The sequence below is a fragment of the Panthera pardus genome, unplaced genomic scaffold (assembly GCF_024362965.1).
Source record: "Panthera pardus isolate Hobbes unplaced genomic scaffold, ASM2436296v1 HiC_scaffold_21, whole genome shotgun sequence".
In the NCBI taxonomy this organism is placed as follows: Eukaryota; Metazoa; Chordata; class Mammalia; order Carnivora; family Felidae; genus Panthera; species Panthera pardus.
Window position 1 is genome coordinate 46,537,732 of NW_026526777.1, and position 19,360 is coordinate 46,557,091.

Sequence of the window (19,360 nt, forward strand, 5' to 3'; positions counted from 1 at the left end):
AATCCCTATGATACTTGTCAACCTTCTAAACTGCAACTTAGTACTGCTTAAAAGGATAGTATATTTTTTCTTGTGTACGTTTCTTTGTATGCTACATCTCTGTTGTTTTCTAGTGCCACCAGCTATAGATGGAGGAGATGAGACATCTTACTTCATTGTGATGGTTAATAACTTACTGGAGCTAGATTGTCAAGTGACAGGCTCTCCCACACCAACTATCATGTAAGGGTTTTGGTATGTCTTCTAAATACCTCCCACTTCTTTATTTGCGTGTTTTAGAGCTATCTTGAAAGAAGTCCTGTGTCATTAAAAGGCGGCCATATAAAATTATATTCATTATGCTCCTCTTTTAAAAGACATACTCTGTATACAAAGGCGGCTTTTGCTTTATAATAACAGGGCCCCTAAATCTGCTCAATTAGACAAATTCCATTTATGCTCTGAGAAATTACATTTTCAGTTTATAGAGAGACTAGTAAGCAGTATCTGTCAGATCTTCCTGAGGAACTGAAATGTTTAATGAATGATTAAATAAAAAGTAATGTACTGGACATATTAGGGAAATAGAGGAAGTTACCATGCATATGTGTTTACCAATTTTTTTTCTTATTTCTTCATTCACAAAGCATTTGTGAATACCTAACCTTTCGTTTCCAAGGTGCAGGATATGCAAAGGAGCAGTTAGTCAACTAAGAGAATAACATATGTTCACATATGATTATAAAGTAAAATGGAAAGTGATAACTCATAAGAAATGAAAAAATACATAATGCTATGTGGTTTCAGTCTTTTATTTTACAGATGCTTTAGAAATGTATTCACATTGCTGGTTAATATTATTTAAACATCTGAAGTGAATAATATTTAGGGGCATTTGCCTCTTTCTGTTCCTTAACATTAATAGAAAAATGAAGAAAACACATAGCTACTGGGGCTCCAACAATATGCCAACTTCTGTGTTAGGCCAGCTTTACTTTTTTCTTTTCCCCATTATAGTTCACTTTATAGAATGGGCAAATAGAGAATTCGGCAAATACAGTTGAGAATTTATATATCTATGTATGTACAGAGACATTTTAATATATAAATGGTACGGGGCACCTGGGTGGCTCAGTCGGTTAAGCGTCCGACTTCGGCTCAGGTCACGATCTCGCGGTTCGTGGGTTCGAGCCCCGCATCAGGCTCTGTGTTGACAGCTCAGAGCCTGAAGCCTGTTTCAGATTCTGTGTCTCCCTCTCTCTCTGACCCTCCTCCGTTCATGCTCTGTCTCTCTCTGTCTCAAAAATAAATAAACGTTAAAAAAAATTTTTTTAATATATAAATGGTTCTAGTTCCTCCGAGATACACACACACACACACACACACACACACACACACACACACACACACACACACCTCTAGAACTTAGTTTTTAAAATATATCTCCAGACTTCTTTTTGCCTTGTTTCTATAGGTGGCTAAAGGATGGCCAGCTAATTGATGAAAGGGATGGATTCAGGATTTTGCTAAATGGACGCAAATTGGTTATTGCCCAGGCTCAGGTGTCAGATACGGGCCTTTATCGCTGCGTGGCAACAAACATTGCTGGCGACCACAAGAAGGAATTTGAAGTTACTGTTCATGGTACGCTGAAGAAGAGACCAGAGCATTACATTTAAAATTAGCTTATGCACTGGGTCATTATTTAATTCAGATGGTAGCTCAGTAATCTGGATAAATCTTGAGTTGTGGAAAGTAATATGAAGTATGTGAATTTGAGTTAAGTTGTATGGCAGATTGGAAGGCACTTTACTAACACAGAGACTTAACCAAGAGACCTGTGTAAATGAATATACAGAATTCAAATGTTAGTGTGATTCTGCATAGAATGCCAGGGTCTGAGGAATGAGGCCAAATAAGATAGAATAGGCAGGCAGCAAGTTCTAAGTAAAGGGATTGTGTCCGCTCTCCAGAGTTTAGTCAAAACAGGAGGGAGTGTGAATAAAGTCATTTCCAAAATAGAAGGTAAGGGTGTTCTGCAGGATCCAGGGTACGTAAAATATTCACAGAACTAGCACAGAAGGATCAGAACCATTAGTGTAATGATGAGGCAACCCTCTGCCAGGGTATTATATGTCTCACTTGTCTGCAGATGTTGGGAAAGGAGAGACTGCAATGGGAGACTGGAGAGCCATTTGGAACCCTCAGTAGAGGTTTCTATGAACATCAACATTTTTCCCTCTGTCTATGCAGACGTTTTTACTGCCTTTCCAATCCTGGGATGAAACATAGCTAACTCTGTTTCTCAGTCTCAGTTCCAATTCTGGCAGCTTAAATCAAGTTACCATTCTGTATTCAATAGTCTTACTGGGGTCAGAGTCTTGCGGTAATAAATACAGGTACGGGAAACCCACCCTGATTTAATGAGGTAGTTCTAGAGAAAGGGAGGATCATAATAGATTGGGAAAACACACCAAAAGGTGTAAGCCAAACATACATGCTGATTACAGTTGCTGTAAATATATTTTACTTATTCTTTGAAGAATAGAAATCCACAGTTAAGAAATAGGTCATCTAAAATTGCTGAAGACTAAATTAAATGCATGAGATAAAGTTATTTCATTGTTTGTTAAAATAGGAATTTCCCCTTTTCTAAATTTTAAAGTTTCAGGTTCTTACATCCGGATTTTTAAGTATTTGACTCCACTGATTATGGTTTTTGTTCCCTCCCTCCCTCCCGCTGTCCTTCCTTCCATCCATCCTTCCCTCCCTCACTTCCTCCCTTCCCCTGTTCTGTTCTTGCTTTCCTTTCCTTTCCTTTCCTTTCCTTTCCTTTCCTTTCCTTTCCTTTCCTTTCCTTTCCTTCCTTGAATCTAGTACCTCCAACGATCAAATCCCCAGATCTTTCTGAGAGAGCCATAGTGAAATACAAGCCTATCACTTTGCAGTGCATTGCCAATGGCATTCCAAATCCATCTATTACGTGGTTAAAAGATGGCCAACCTGTGAACACTGCCCAGGGAAATCTCAAAGTAAGTATCAATATTGCTTAGCCCAAAATGTGAAACCTACCTAGATCTTCTCAGAGCTATCACATTCTTCTTTCCTAATTGTAGATTTTCCTGTTGGACAGACTATGGAAAATTTACTAAAACAGTATGTGTTTTCCTTATAGTTTTTAGAATTTAACTTAATATTTTGATTTGAAGAATGAAATTAATTAAAGACTAATAATCATAATGATACTGATTTTAACTTATTGGTTGGTATTTTTATTGTTTTGATGCATGCCTCTTTTAAGTATTGAAAAAATGATGTTTCATGGATGAATGAACAGTGTTCATCCATATTGACTCAGAGTATCCCCAATGTGTTTATCATATACTAAGATTGAGGTAAAATCATATTTACATAAACCTAAGTGAAATAAGTCTTGAAAAAAAATACTTTAGTTTATAAGCTTCCAGAGGACAGAGACGCTGTCTGAATAAATTCATTTCTGTATGCTTCACTCTGAATATAATCTCTGACATAAAACTTTACCTCATTACATATTTTTAAATAAATAAATATATTTCAAACTTAGATAATCTAAACAGTGCATTTAAAAATCTGAATTAATAGATTTTGCTCCTAGGACCAAGTTAATTGACTAATGTGGGCTTGAACTTTGCTTGTAGTGAGTTTGCAGTAATGAGCGATGTGCTGAGTTCTCTTCCGAATAAGAAGTGATGGGTATCTGCTCACTTATTATTCCTATTCCAAGTCCTATGGAATTAATTGTATACATTTGTGCTAGTGAGAGATTCATTATGAAGCCTTAAAGCATACTGCTAGTAAGCAACTGTTTCTCTGGGAGATAGGTGTTTATAACATACATATATAAAACTTTAATTAGAAACTATAAAGAGTAATTTTAAGAGAAAATATGGAGAAGTATGAGAACTGATATTGTGGAAAGGCTTTAGACATGAGGGTAATTCATAGAGAAAGTCTTTGAGCAGAGATCTGAAGAATACATAGGAACTGAATGGGTGACTTAATGGAAGAGAACTGAGTAGGGTGTTTCAGAGAAGATGTGTATGGGCAAGCAACTTAAAATAAAGGAGAGCATGACACCCCCTGAGGACCTGACAGCAAGCCAGGGGACTGAAGAGAGCAAGATGAGGTGGTATGAGAGGAGACCAAAGAGTGGGTAGAAGGCATTTAAGTAATATTAATGGTTTTATTTGTACTTAAATCCATGAGAGATCTTTGAAGAGTTTTAAGAGAGGAGTGACATAATCAAATCTTCACTTTAAATAGTTACCAGACCCCTATAAGATAATGAGTTGAAGGAGTTAAAAGTAGACATGTGGGCAAGGGTGGTCCAAGACAGCAGTACAGGAAGATCCCGAACTCACCTCTTCCTACAGACACCAAATCTACTGCCACGTATGGAACACTTGCTCTGAAAAAGATCTGAAAACTAGCTGAACAGTTCTTCTATGACAAAGGGTAAAAGGGCAACATCAAGATGGGCAGGAGAGGCAGAGGTGCAGTCTTGCCAAAAACCACACCCCTGGCATGGTGACCCTCAACGGGGAGGGATCTCACAAGTCTGGAGCTTCTCCCTGAGGAGATGGGACTCCTGCCCTATGTCAGGCATTTAAGCCCTTGGGACCTGTACTGGAGAGATGAGCCATAACACATCTGGCTTTGAAAACCATTGGACCTTACATCCGAGAGACCCCAAGGACTGTAGGGATCTGAGATACCTCATGACTCACATGCACACTTACCTGCCCTGGGACCTAGTGTAAAAGTTTAAAAAGTACCTAGACTCTATGTGAAGGATATTCATTTGCTAATTTCTTTTTAAACGTTTATTTTATTTTGAGGCAAGGGGAGGGGCAGATAGAGAGATAGAGACAGAGAATCTCAAGCAGGCTCCACGCTGTCAGAGCAGAGCCTGATGCAGGGCTCTGTCTCGTGAACCATGGGATCATGACCTGAGCGGAAATGAAGAGTCAGATGCTTAACCCACTGAGCCCCCCAGGCGCGCCTTTATTTGCTAATTTTAAAGCATCTGCCAGAGGGGCAGGGACCAGTAGGGACTTTCTCCAGGGACAGAGGTCCTGGGAGGCACCAGTTTTGCATTCTTCCTCTACCTTGCTAGCAAAAGCAGATGTGCACAGACACAGCAATCTCCCACTGCCTTGCTGCAGTGGAACCTGTGCTCTGCCCCCAGCACTCTTTCCATGCCTTGCTAAAGCTGCAGGCATGCCCCACCTCAAGTACTCTCCCACTGCCTCACTAAAGTTGACAGGCAAGCACAGTCCACACAGGAGATACCCCTTGAATGCCTGGACCTAGTGGCCAGAGGAGCTTGTGTGCCAGGGCCTATGGGACTGTAACAATAATCAGAAAAACAGTTCTTGGCAGGCTACCCCACCCAAGGCATTGCACAGACAGTAAACTGGAATATACTCCTAGTCTGCTGGTGAAAAAGGCCCACCACTGGTCCTCAAGCTTCAACCTGAGGGATGGGCTTCAGGTTTGCCATCCATATAGAGACTCTGAAGGCATTCCCAGGGAACATAGGCAGGGAGACACCACCTATGTGTCCTCCCTTGGCCTTGCTATATATAGCTCACTCCCAGAAAGAAGCATATACTCACATCTGAAGCCCCAAATTTTGCAATTTGTCACCCGGGGCCACCTCCAGATCCCCTGGTCTTAAGGCCAGCAGGGATTACAATTGCAGTGCCGTTTGTATACTTTAAAAGCTGCTGCCTGAGGATCTGGCTTCCAGTCAGCCTGAAGCCAGGTACTGACTAAGATCTCTCTCTCTCTGGAGCACTGACAGGTCTTGAAACACTCTTAACAACTGAGACCTATCAAGAGTAAATCAGGCTACTTAGTCACAAAGTGTGAGAGACAACCAAGAGCTAAGGCAAGGTTGAATGATGAGGTTAATCTAGACAAGGCCACTCTTTTAACAGTGGGAAGATAGCCATTTTGCCTAATACATAGAAATTAACACAGAGACTCAAGCAAAATGAGGAAATGGAAGAGTATGTCTCAAAAGGAAGAACAAAACAAAACCTCAGGAAAAAAAAAAAAGATCTTAATGAAATGGAGGTATGTAATCTACCTGATAAAGAGTTCAAAGTAATGGTCACAAAGATGCTTACTGACCTCAGGAGAAGAATGGATGAACACAGTGAGAACTTCAACAAAACATAGGAAATATAAGAAAGTACCAAATAGAATCACAGAGCTGAAAAATAATAATTGAACTGAAAAATACACTAGGGGGGTTCAACAGCTGCTTAGATGAAGCAGAGGGACAAAGCAGTGAGCTGGAAGACAGGGCAGTGGGATTCACCCAAACAGAAAAGCAAAAAGAAAAAAGAATTTCTAAGAAATGAAGATAGCTAAAGGGACTATGGGGCAACATCGAATGGAATAGCGTTCACATTACATGGGCTTCAGAAGAGGAAAAGAGAGAGAAAGGGGGCACATTTCAAGAAGTAATGGATGAAAACCTCTCTAAGCTGGGGAAGAATACAGACATCCAGGTCCAGGAAGCACAGAGAGTTCTAAATAAGATGAATTGAAAGAAATCCACATGAAGAGATATTATAATTAAAATGTAAAAAGTTAAAGATAAAAAGAAAACCTTAAAAATAGCAAGAAAAAAGCAATTTGTTAGGTACAATGGACCTGCCCCACCTGCCCCCCCCCCCCCCCTTCCCCTATAAGACTATGATTTTTCAGCAGAAACCTTGCAGGCTATAAGGGAGTGGTGTGATATATTCAAAGTGCTGAAAGGAAAAAAACTTGCCCTCAAGAATACCCTACCCAGTATATTATTATTCAGCATTGAAGGAGAGTAAAGAGATTTTTAGACAAGCAAGAGGTAAAAGAATTTATCACACTAAAGTGGCCCTTCCAAAAAAGAAAAAAATGTTAAAGGGACTTTAAGCTGGAAAGAAAAAGCACTAACTAGTAACAAGAAAACATGCAAAAGTAAAAATGCCACTGGTAATCTAAATATATAGTAAAGGTAGTGGGTTAATTACTTATAGGGCCAGTATTAAGATTAAAAAGCAAAAGTAAAATTAACTGTAACCACAACAAACAGTTAAGGGAGACACAAAATAAAAGAATGTAAAATGTGACATCAAAAACATAAAACACTTGGAGGGGGTGGGATGTAGATACATAAAATTTTAGAATGCATTCAAACTTAAGTTGCCATCAATTTATTTTTTTTTTAAATGTCTACTTATTTATTTTGAGAAAGATAGAAACAGCACAAACTGGGGAGGGGCAGAGAGAGAGGGAGACAAAATCCCAAGCAGCCTTTGTGCTGTCAGCACAGAGACCAACACAGGGCTCAGTCTCAAAAAGTGTGAGATCGTGACCTAAACCGAAACCAAGAGTCAGATGCTTAACTGTCTGAGCCACCCAGGTGCCCCAGCTATCAATTTAAAATAGACTATTGTATAATAGGTTGTTATACGTGAGCCTCATGGTAATTACAAAGCAAAAACTTATAGTAGGTACACAAAAGATAATGAGAAAGTAATCTAAACATAACACTAAACAAAGTCATCAAACCACAAGGGAAGAAAGCAAGAGAAGAGGAAAGAACAGAGAGGAACTACAAAAACAGCCAGGAAGCAATTAACAACTTGGCAATAAGTACATTCCTATCAACAATTTATTGGGTGGGGGTGGGGAAGGGACAGGTCGTTTCCTTGTTTTAAAAAATTAAATTAAAATTAATTTTTTGCTGAAGATATAAAATGTTACATTAGTTTCAGAGGTACAACATAGTTGAACACTGTAGTGATTAAAAAATTCTGTACATTATACTATGTTCACCACAAGTGTAGCAATCATCTGTCACCATACAATGCTATTATAATGCCATTGGCTATATTCCCTATTCAATAATTACTTTAAATGTAAATGGACTAAATTCTCCAATCAAAAATATACAGTGTCTAAATGGATTAAAAAAAAACAACAAGATTCATCTATATGCTGCCTACAAAAGACTTAGTTCAGATGTAAGGACACAAACAAACTGAAAGTGAAGAGATGGTAAAACATATTCCATGCAAATGGAAATGATAACTAGGCTTGTAAAGTTATACTTGTATCAGACAAAATAGACTTTAAAGCAAAAACTATTAAAAAAAGAGACAAAGGACATTACATAATGATAAAGGCCATTACATAATCATTTCATAATGATCCATCAAGAAGGTGTAACATTTATATTTATATATATATATATATATATATATATATATATATATGTACACCCAACATAGAAGCACAAAAGTATACAAAGAAAATATTAAGAGACCTACACGGAGAGATTAACAGCAATACAATAATAACAAGGGACTTTAATATCCCACTTAAATCAATGAATAGATCATCCAGAAAAAAGACAATAAAGTATAAATCAGTATAAATAAAGCAGTATTAAGCAACACATTAGATCAGGTTCACTTAATAAATATGTACAGAATATTCTATCCTAAAGCAGCAGAATACACATTCTTCTTAAATGCATATGAAACATTCTCCAGGATAGATCACCTGTTAGGCCACAAAACATGTGTCAATAAATTTAAGAAGATTGAAATCATATCAAGAATAGTTTCTGACCACAATGGTATGAAGCTAGAAAAATAATTCCGAGAAAAATACAGGAAAAATAACAAATATGTGGATATTAAGCAACATGAACAATAATTTCATCAACAAAATATCAAAGGGGAAATTAAAAAATAAAATACCTAAGACAAATGAAAATCGAAATACAATGTACCAAAATCAATAGGCTGCAGCAAAAGCCATTCTAAGAGGGGAGTTTATAGAGATACAGACTTACCTCAATAAACAAGAAAAATCTCAAATAAGAAATCTAACTTTTCACTTAAAGGAACTAGAAAAAGAACAAACAAAGCCTAACGTTAGTTGAAGGAAGGAAATAATAGAGCAGAAATAAGTGAAATGGGGACAAAAAAGAAAAAAAGAGACTAATGAAATTAAGAGTTCTTTGAAAAGACAAAGCTGACAAAATTAGCTAGATTCACCAAAAACAGTACAGAAATGGTTCAAATAAATAAAATCAGAGGTAAAAAAGGAGAGTGTACAACTGATACCACAGAAATACAAAGGATCATAACAGGCTACTATGAACAGTTACATGACCAACAAATTGGACAACCTAGAAGGAAGAATAAATTCCTAGAATACAGTCTTTGAAGACTAAATCAAGAATACGAAATCTGAATAGACCAATCACTAGTAAAGAGACTGAGTCAGTAATCAAAAAAACTATCAGGTCACCTGGGTGGCTCCGTTGGTTAAAGTCCGACTCTTGATTTCAGCTTAGGTCATGCTCTCATGGTTTGTGGGTTCGAGTCCTGCATTAGACTCTGCTCGCAGTGCAGAGCCTGCTTGGGATTCTATGTCTCTCTCTCTCTCTGTCTCTCCCCAGCTCTCCCCCTGCTCAAAAATAAATAAATAAGCATTAAAAACAAAAAAAGAAAAACTATGAACAAACAAAATTCCAGGACCCGATTGCTTCACTGGAGAATTCTAGAAAACATTCAAAGAAGATTTTGTACTTATCCTTCTCTAACTCTTCCAAAAACTTGAAGAAAAGGGAACACTTCCAAATTTATTTTTTGAGGGCAGCTTTACCCTGATACTAAAACTAGACAAGGACACCATAAAAACAAAATAAAACAAACAACAAAAAACCCCGATCAACAACAACAAAATTATAGGCCTATGTCCCTGATGAACATAGATGCAAAAATCCTCAACAAAATATTAGCAAACTAAATTCAACAATACATTACAAGGATCATAAACCATAATTAAGTGGAATTTACTCCAGGATGCAAGGATGTTTCCAACACTCACAAATTAACCAGTGAAATGCACCACATTAACAGATGAAGGATAAAAATCATATGATCATCTCAATAGAAAAAATCATTTGACAAAAGTCAACTTCCATTTATGATGAAAACACTCAACAGAATGGGAATAGAGGAAACATACCTGAACATAATTAAGGCCATATATGATAAGCCCACAGCTTATCATGTTCAGTGGTGAAAAACTGAAAATTTTTTCTCTAAGATCAAGAGCAAGACAAGTATTCCCAGTCTCACCACTTTTATTCAATATAGCATTGGAAGTCCTAGCCAGAACAATTAGTCAAGAAAAAAAAAATAAAAGTCATCCAGATTGAAAAGAAAGAAGTAAAACTGTCACTATTTGCAGACAATATGATTTTATATATATAAAAAATCCTATAGACTTCACCCAAAAACTGTTAGAACTAATAAATGAAGTCAGTAAAGTTGCAGAATACAAAATCAATATACAAAAATTGGTTGCATTTATATACACTAACATACTATCAGAAAGATAAATCAAGAAAACAATCCCATTTAAAATTGCATAAAAAAAGAAAAAAAGAAATTTTAACAAGGAGGTGACAGTCCTGTGCACTAGAAAATTATAAGACATTGATGAAAAAAATTGAAGACACAAATAAATGGAAAGGTATCCCATGCCCATGAATTGGAATAATTAATCTTGTTATAATGTTCATAATACCCAAAGCAACCTATAGATTCAATGCAATTTCTATCAAAAATTCAATAGCATTTTCCACATAAGTAGAACAAACCTAAAATTTGTATGTAACCACAAAAGATCCCAAGTAGCCAAAATGATCTTGAGAAAGAAAAACAAATCTTGAAGCCTCATACTGTTTTCAAACTATACTACAAAACTATAATAATCAAAAACAGTTTGGTATTGGCATAAAGACAGACACATAAATCAATGGAACAGAATAGAGAGCCTAGAAATAAACCTACACATATATAATTAATTAATTTATGACAAAGGAGGCATAAGAATATACAATGGGGAAAGCATGTTCTCTTCAATAAAGGACATTGGAAGAACTGGATAGTCACATGCAAAAGAATGAAACCAAAACACTGTCTTACACCATACATAAAAATTAACTCAAAATTGATTAAAAACTTGAATGTAGGTCAAAATGGATGAAGGACCTAAATGTGAGACAGGAAACCATCAAAACCCTAGAGGAGAAAGCAGGAAAAAACCTCTTTGACCTCAGCCACAGCAATTTCTTACTTGACGCATCTCCAAAGGTAAGGGAATTAAAAACAAAAAAGAACTATTGGGACCTTATCAAGATAAAAAGATTCTGCACTGCAAAGGAAACAATCAACAAAACTAAAAGGCAACCTATGGAATGGGAAAAGATATTTGCAAATGACATATTGGATAAAGGGCTAGTATCCAAAATCTACAAAGAACTCACCAAACTCCACACTTGAAAAACAAATAATCCAGTGAAGAAATGGGCAGAAGACATGAATAGACACTTTTCTAAAGAAGACATCCAGATGGCCAACAGATACATGAAAAGATACTCAACATCACTCCTCATCAGGAAAATACAAATCAAAACCATACTGAGATACCACCTTACACCAGTCAGATTGGCTAAAATGAACAAATCAGAGGAGGCTATAGATGCTGGAGAGGATGTGGAGAAATGGGAACCCTCTTGCACTGTTGGTGGGAATGCAAACTGGTGCAGCTGCTTTGGAAAACAATGTGGAGGTTCCTCAAAAAATTAAAAATAGATCTACCCAATGACCCAGGAATAGCACTGCTAGGAATTTACCCAAGGGATACAGGGGTACTGATGCATAGGGGCACTTGTATCCCAATGTTTATAGCAGCACTCTTAACAATTGCTAAATTATGGAAAGAGCCTAAATGTCCATCAACTGACGAATGGATAAAGAAGCTGTAGTTTATATATACAATGGAATACTACTTGGCAATGAGAAAGAATGAAATCTGGCCATTTGTGGATGGAACTGGAGGGTATTATACTACGTGAAGTAAGTCAGGCAGAGAAAGACAGATATTATGTTTTCACTCATATGTGGACCCTGAGAAACTTAATAGAAGACCATGGGGGAAGGAAAGGGGAGAAAAAAGAGAGAAGGAGGCAAACCATAAGAGACTCTTAAATACTGAGAACAAACTGAGGGTTGATGGGGGGTGGGGGAGAAGGGAAAGTGGGTGATGGGCATTGTTGAGGGCACTTGTTGGGATGAGCACTGGGTGTTGTATGGAAACCAATTTGACAATAAGTTATATTTAATATAAAAAAAAAAACTTGAATGTAGGACCTGAAACCACAAAACTCCTAGAAGAAAACGTAGGTAATAAGCTTCCTGACAAGAGTCTTGGCATTGAATTTTTAGATATGACTCCAAAATCAAAGACAGCAAAAGCAAAACTAAACAAGTGGGATCAATTCTAGATCAATCTAAAAAGCTTCTTCACAGGAAAGGAAACCACCAACAAAATTAAAAGGCAGCCTATTAAATGAGAGAAAAAAATGTAAATCATATATCTGTTAAGGGATTAATTTCCAATGTATATAAAGAAGTCAATATAATAGTAAAAAAAAGCAATCTGTTTTAAAAACGGGCATAAGGTATAAATAGACATTTTTCCAAAGACATATAGATGTCCAACAGGCACATGACAAAATGTTTAACATCAGTGATTATCAGGGAAATTCAAATCAAAACCATGAGATATCACCTCACACCTGTTTGAAGGCTATTATCAAAACCACGAGATATCACCTCACACCTGTTTGAAGGCTATCAACAAGTGTTGGTGAGGATGTGGAGAAAAGGGAACCCTTTTGCATTGTTAGTGGGAATGTATACTAGTGCAGCCACTATGAAAACAGTAGGGAGAGTCCTCAAAAAATCAAAAATAGAGTTACCACACAATTCAGCAATTCCACTTCTGGGTATTTATCCAGAAAATACAAAAACACTAACTCAAAAAGATATATGCACTCATGTGTTCATTGCAGCAGCATCTACAATAATCAGGACATGGAAACAACTAAAGTGTTCATCAGTAGATGAATGGATAAAGAGGATGTGATAGAGATAGAGATAGAGATAGAGATAGAGATAGAGATAGAGATAGAGATAGAGATAGATTTTGTGTCAACCCAGATGGACCTTGAGGGCATTATATGTGGAATCTAAAAAACGAAAGAGACAAAACAAAGCTCATAGATACACATAGAACAGATTGGTGGTTGCCATAGAGGAAGGAGGTTGAGAGGTGGACAAAATAGGTAAAGGTGGTCAAGGGGAAGGTGGTACAAAGTCCCAGATATTAAGAAAATAATTCATGGGGAAGTGATTACAGCATAGTGACTATACTCAATAATATTGTATTGCATTGTGAAAAGTTAACAAGAGAGTAAATCTTAAAATTCTCATCACAAGAAAAGCAATTTGTAACTTTGTATGATGACAAGACTTGTGGTGATCACTTTACGATGTATACAGATATATGAATTATTATGTTGTACATGTGAAACTACAATTACATGCCAATTTTACTGCAAAAAATAAGTTTAAAAAGATAAAGAGTAGACGTGTGGATATCATTTAGGACTTTCTCATCTAGGAGAGAGAGAAGATTGAAATTTGAACTCACATTCTGACCATGAAGAAGATGTCATTATGACTCAGTGAAAAATTGCACATGAAAGTTGAGGTAGTGGGAAATATCAAGGAAAACATGGAGAATCTAACTACACAAATACATACATAGATTATGATGCATCCAGTATGATAGACTTTGGAGGACATCCCATTTCGGGAAAAAAACTGTATTTCAGTTTTAGACTTTTGGAGGTTAAGTTGACTTTGAAATAAAGTGGAGATCAGGTAGACCACGGAATGTATGCTCCTGGAGCTCATAGGAGAGCTCTAGCTGGAGATATTGACAAATAATGGTATTTGAAACCATGGACGTGAATGAGTTTATCTAAGGGGAGAGTAAAGAGTAAGAAAAAATAGAAGAGAACTGACCTAGTTCAGACTCTTAAAAAATTATGACATTTAAAGGCCATGTGCAGAAATCTAGAAGTGACTATTAATGTATGAATGTGCTGCTTAATGTGTTTAGTACAGTATGGTTGGAGAATGGGTCAAGTGGGAATTTACATGGGAGTGTATGGAGAGCAGATCATTTGGGTTCAAAATGTGGGAAGCCTGGAAGGCTATGTATGCCAAGTTCGGATTTCATGCTAGGCAAAGTGGGGAGCTGTGAGTGAGCTTTGAAGGGAAACTGGTAAAAGGATCAAATTTGCATTTTAGGCAAATTATTCTGGCAGTGATATATAAGATAGATTAACAGTTTGGGAGGTTGGAGACACTGGAATATAAATTAAGAAACTATTATAATCCCACAGTGGTTGTGAGAATGGAAAATAGGGGATCTGAAAAATATAGAGTAGTATACTTAATAGGAGAGTCAAATTGGGCTCTGAAATCAAGATGACTTGGAGAATAGTGGTGCTATTAAACAAGATTGGAAACATGCAATGAAAAGTAGGTCTGGAGATACAAGGAGACAGTTATTGGATATGTTAAATTTCATGTGCTAACCCATCCAGCAGATAGCTGGAACAGGGAGTGTGGAGCTCAGGAGAGAAATTGAGGCCAGTACTATAAATTTAAGAGTCTGCACAAGATTCTTTGCTGAAGACATGAATTTGGATGAAAACTATCAGAAAGCTGAGCTTTATTTTTATGGGGCAGGAGGAGGAAGTAGACAGATTGAGAACTGAGGACATTTTGTATCTTCAACAACCAGAGAGTAGAGTGATTCAGGAGTAGGTGGTCAATAATGCCAAATGCCATAGATGGGGGAAGAGAAAATGAGCTTACTACGTATGCTGTTGGATCTTGTGCTTAAAAGTTACTGATAACCTTTGAATAATCAGTTTCAAAGAATAACCCTTAAACTACCAGTTCCAAAATGGTGGAGGCTAGTTGCAATAGGTTTAAGAGAGAAATGAGGAAAAACAGTCAGGAAGAAATGTATCTGCATTTCCATTACTCATATTTTGTAATTTTTATTGTTTTTCTGGCCCCGGTGACCATTTAATCAAAAAAGATTGTTGTTTTAAAACTATTTATGAAGTGTTATATAAATGTGACTGTGTTTTTTTAAAGTAGCTTAAATTTTTATCACATACCTCATAGTTCAATGCTAAAGTCTTTTGTTCAGTGAAGTTTTATGACTATACCAGCAGGCTGGTCTTAGGTTATTTTATTTTGTGTTTTCTAAAGAATAAAAAAAGTTTTCAATCGCATCAGTCTATTTTTTGTATGATGAAGCGATCTGGCTCTAATCTATCTAGAGATAATTAAGATATTGGCATAAAACTATAATTAGCTAGTATAAATTTAAATGAGTTTGTCTACCTAAGCAAATGTTTTACAGTCCAATATAAAGTACAAAGTGCTGCCATGCTTTCTGTTCCCAATTAGATACAGTCTTCCGGTCGAGTTTTACAAATTGCCAGAGCCCTGATGGAAGATGCTGGCAGATACACATGTGTGGCCACCAATGCGGCCGGAGAAGCACAACAGCACCTTCAGCTACATGTGCATGGTAATGTCGTTCCCATGTCTTAACAAAAGAATATTTCTATGACTTTTTCTTTTAACACGATGACTCATTTTTACTGAATTACAGTATAAAAGAAACAAGTGTTTACTTTAGTCTATATTAAAAAACTAGGTTTTTTTTTACATTATTGTAATTATAATTGCTCATATTAAGATAGTTTGTCAGTTATCAATTAAGAAAAAATTTTAACATTTATTCATTTTGGAGAGACAGACAGAGCATGAGTGGGGCAGGGGCAGAGAAAGAGGGAGACAGAATCTGAAGCAGGCTCCAGGCTCTGAGCTGTCAGCATGGAGCCCGACACGTGGCTTGAACTCATGAACTGTGAGATCATGACCTGAGCCAAAGTCAGATGCTTAACCAACTGAGCCCCCAGGCACCTCTGTCACGGTATCAGTTAAGATATTCAGGTTGTCAAATAGGATGTGCTAGAGTTCATAAATAAATATCCTACTGTGTGCTTTTAATTATTTGAACTCTGTTAACTAATAACGTTGTACACATAACTTTTATCGTAAAGACAGAGATGCAGGATTGTGCCTTAGTATTTTCTGTGATTTTCTTTCCTGCCTATAAGAGGGATTTTGTAAGTAGAAGCTAGCCTTGACTGAGGATCTTCTCTCATGTTTTTGAAAAAGTCTGGGTGGCCATGGAATACCCTCTGAATATTATAGCTTCACAATAAACTTGAAAGAATAGTTGACCTTGAATGTGAGACTTCAGATCTCTGGAGTCTCATCAGAAAAGGTCAAGAATTGTAGTTTTGGACTTTCCTAATTCAGCTAAATATATTTGCAGAGAGCTATCCAAGATCTCCATTTATACTTTATTCACTTTCTCTAGTCTGTGTGATTGTTTGTTAAATCCTTTATTCATTCATTTCATTTATTCTTCATTCATTCATTCATTCATTCATATATTCACTCTGCATTTACTGAGCAATTTAACTGAGAAGGATGCCCTAGCATCTAGCTTGATTCCAGGTACATTTTTAGTAGGCAGTCAATAAATACTTAAGAAATGAAAAAGTAAATAGTAAGTGAATGAAAAAAATTTAAATTGGACACTGAATTCTTCTAATCTGCTTTACATATTTTATTTAAATCAATCAGTTAAAACATTCAGATCATCAATTCCCTAAATGTTTCTAATAAACCCATTTATTTTCCCCCTTTCCCTAAATACGATCACCTAACTTATGGATGTCATACGCACAGACTATGTTCCTTAACAAGGCCTTTATTTCTTCATTTAGCAATTAACTTAAAGACCAATATCTAACTATAACAGTCTTGGAATTGGTTTGCCATGCTTAAGGGTTTGGGAACGGGCTGACCCTGCTCTCCCTTAAGTTGCCTCGCATTTACCTCGTTCCCCACAAGGGCTTTGTCTCTTCCTAGTGCTCTACATCAGCTGTCTCCAGCACATGCTGAAACTTCCACCTCCATCTAAGAGTGTGGTGTGGGCGGCCTTGCTCTCCTTTCCCCATTTTCGTACCCTCAGACTCCCCCTCTCCTCTTCCTACAAGCTGTTTATCTTCTCCGTTCCAGCAGTTTCTGTCTTTGTCTCCATTGTTGCCTAAAAGGAAACAGGTAGGTGGGCTAGCATGATGTGTTGGCAATTATCTCAGGCACTGGAGTCAGGCCAATTGTGGTTTAAAGTCTATGCCAACCATGATCTATGTAACCTTGAGCAAACCATTTAATTTCTCAGAGTATCTGACTTGCAGAGTGCGTTTGAGGTTTTGAGGTATTAGATGTAAAATACCTCCCACTTTTACTCTCTCGGGTGTTATCAAAAAGAAAGATGTTTTTGTTCTCTAGACTAGATTAAAATACTTAAATGAAGAATAGAATGTATGTCTCGAGAGCTGGGAAAAACAAAACTTCAGCATTCGGGGCTCCCAAACTTTAGTGTTTGTAAAAATCATATGTATTGCGGGTTAAAAATACAGCTTCCTGGGCCCAGTTTCAGATGTCCCCAAACAACATCTCTGATGCAAGTGGTCTGTATGCCATTACCCAGAGAAACATTGGCCCAGACTCTAAAAACTTGCTTAGAGATTTACTAATGTAGTCAAGAATGATTGAAAACCAGAGTTCATGAAAGAAATCAAGGATTCCATAAAATATAAAGCAACAACAGAAGGAAAAACATCAATACCTAAGAAAACATAAGTATATAAACCTACAGTCTGAATATGTTAACAAAATATATGTTAGCAAGGATTGCAATTAGGATACATGCATGCATGGAAAATCATCAGGCAGAGCGGCAGCAAGCTGGAAGACATCTGAGTTAATGTGAGAAGAAAAAGAAACAGAAGGTTAGTCATTGTAAGTATGTATTAAAAGCTACCAAGCTGGATGGAGCATACAAAACGATCTTTTTGATACAAATCACAAATGGAATAGAGGTAAGGTACAGCTCATCAATCTGAAAAGGAGAATAAATGATGAAGTGGACTTCTAATCTAATATTGATTGCGATCCACCTGGCAGGAAGTAGTTGGTTACTGTCCAGAAATCAGGACAGAAAGCTGACATATCATCTTGGTACTCTCGACAGCGATGTCCCATTGGATGCAAAGGACTCCAAACTTGATTCTGTCCTCTTCAATACTTGTATTAATAACTTCAGTGAGGGTGGGAGATGTTAACAAAAAGTGTAGGAATTTCTAAAGGATTAGTTGGCCATAGATTTGAAAAATATCTCAGAAGTTAAAATAGCAAGTTAATCTGATGTGAAAAACTACATACAAATAGGGTGGGAGAAGAGTGGCTTACAGACTCCACACATTGAAATACTGGAGATATCCATGGCTTTCCATAATTAATGTAGACATGTGCATTCAATTTCATAATAAAGTTAATAATCTTAGAAGTCAGTACTAGAAATAGTATGAACAAGAAAGGAAATCGCCCTATTATACTCTTGCTCTCTGAATGCTTCTGAAGTATTATATCTAATCTTGGTGCTATATATTAAGAGGGACATTGAAAAATCTATAGAGAAACAACTATCATTTAATTTAGTATTTTAAGTGATTGATTTAACCAGTCTTATAGTTGCTTTCTAAGTGAGCATTTGTTTTAGTCCTAATCTTTATTTATGGGGTAACACATTCAGTGAATGAGCATTTACTGTGATTGTCATCCAAAACTACTCAACCCTAAGAACCTCAGCTTTCCAACTGTTTAATATTTCCCTTTCTTATAAAAAAGATTGTAGATTCCTTCATTCTCCTCAAGCATGGGAAAACATGTTTTCAAAAGGTGAAGTAAGGGTGGATGCTCTCCTGGACTAGAAGATTATGTCATGATCATGAGGAACATTCTTGTGATCCCCTAGGTTTCTTAGGGGGAGTTATGTCTTTTATAGAAGGCAGAGACTCTCAGTAGGTGGTCCTTTTTGATCATCAAAGTTTCATAATTCTGAAAGTTCTAATTCTCTAGACCAAACTATGAAATTTTATCTAAACCTCAGATATTTGCCAAGTGAGACAGATGTTTCCACAAACAGATGATTTCTTGGGGTCTGATGGCTCAGGCATTCATTACATCTGTACTTAATTATATCCTAGGAAAGATTAACCAAGGTGAAGCACCCAGAAGTGGCATGTTATGGTTAACAGCATGGGTTTTTAATTTGTGTCCCTCTACTGCCAAGTAATATCATGAGGACAGTAGGCTTAGATGTTAAGTTTTTAGATCTGTTTTCTCATCTGTAAAATGGAAAGAATAATGATAGTGTAATTGGGGAGGTTGTTACGAGG

The 19,360-nt window shown here is 36.8% G+C and overlaps 1 protein-coding gene across 4 annotated transcripts in view; it reads left to right on the top strand.

The window, feature by feature from the left end:
* HMCN1 (hemicentin 1) overlaps positions 1 to 19,360 on the top strand; it is a 495,740-nt gene that overhangs the window by 302,854 nt on the left and 173,526 nt on the right. For all 4 annotated transcript variants that reach the window (XM_053909192.1, XM_019426820.2, XM_019426835.2 and 1 more), the window contains 4 exons: positions 114 to 222; positions 1,454 to 1,623; positions 2,857 to 3,011; positions 15,444 to 15,567. In XM_053909192.1, the coding sequence (XP_053765167.1) occupies positions 114 to 222; positions 1,454 to 1,623; positions 2,857 to 3,011; positions 15,444 to 15,567 (558 nt within the window). The remainder of the gene's footprint in view (positions 1 to 113; positions 223 to 1,453; positions 1,624 to 2,856; positions 3,012 to 15,443; positions 15,568 to 19,360) is intronic.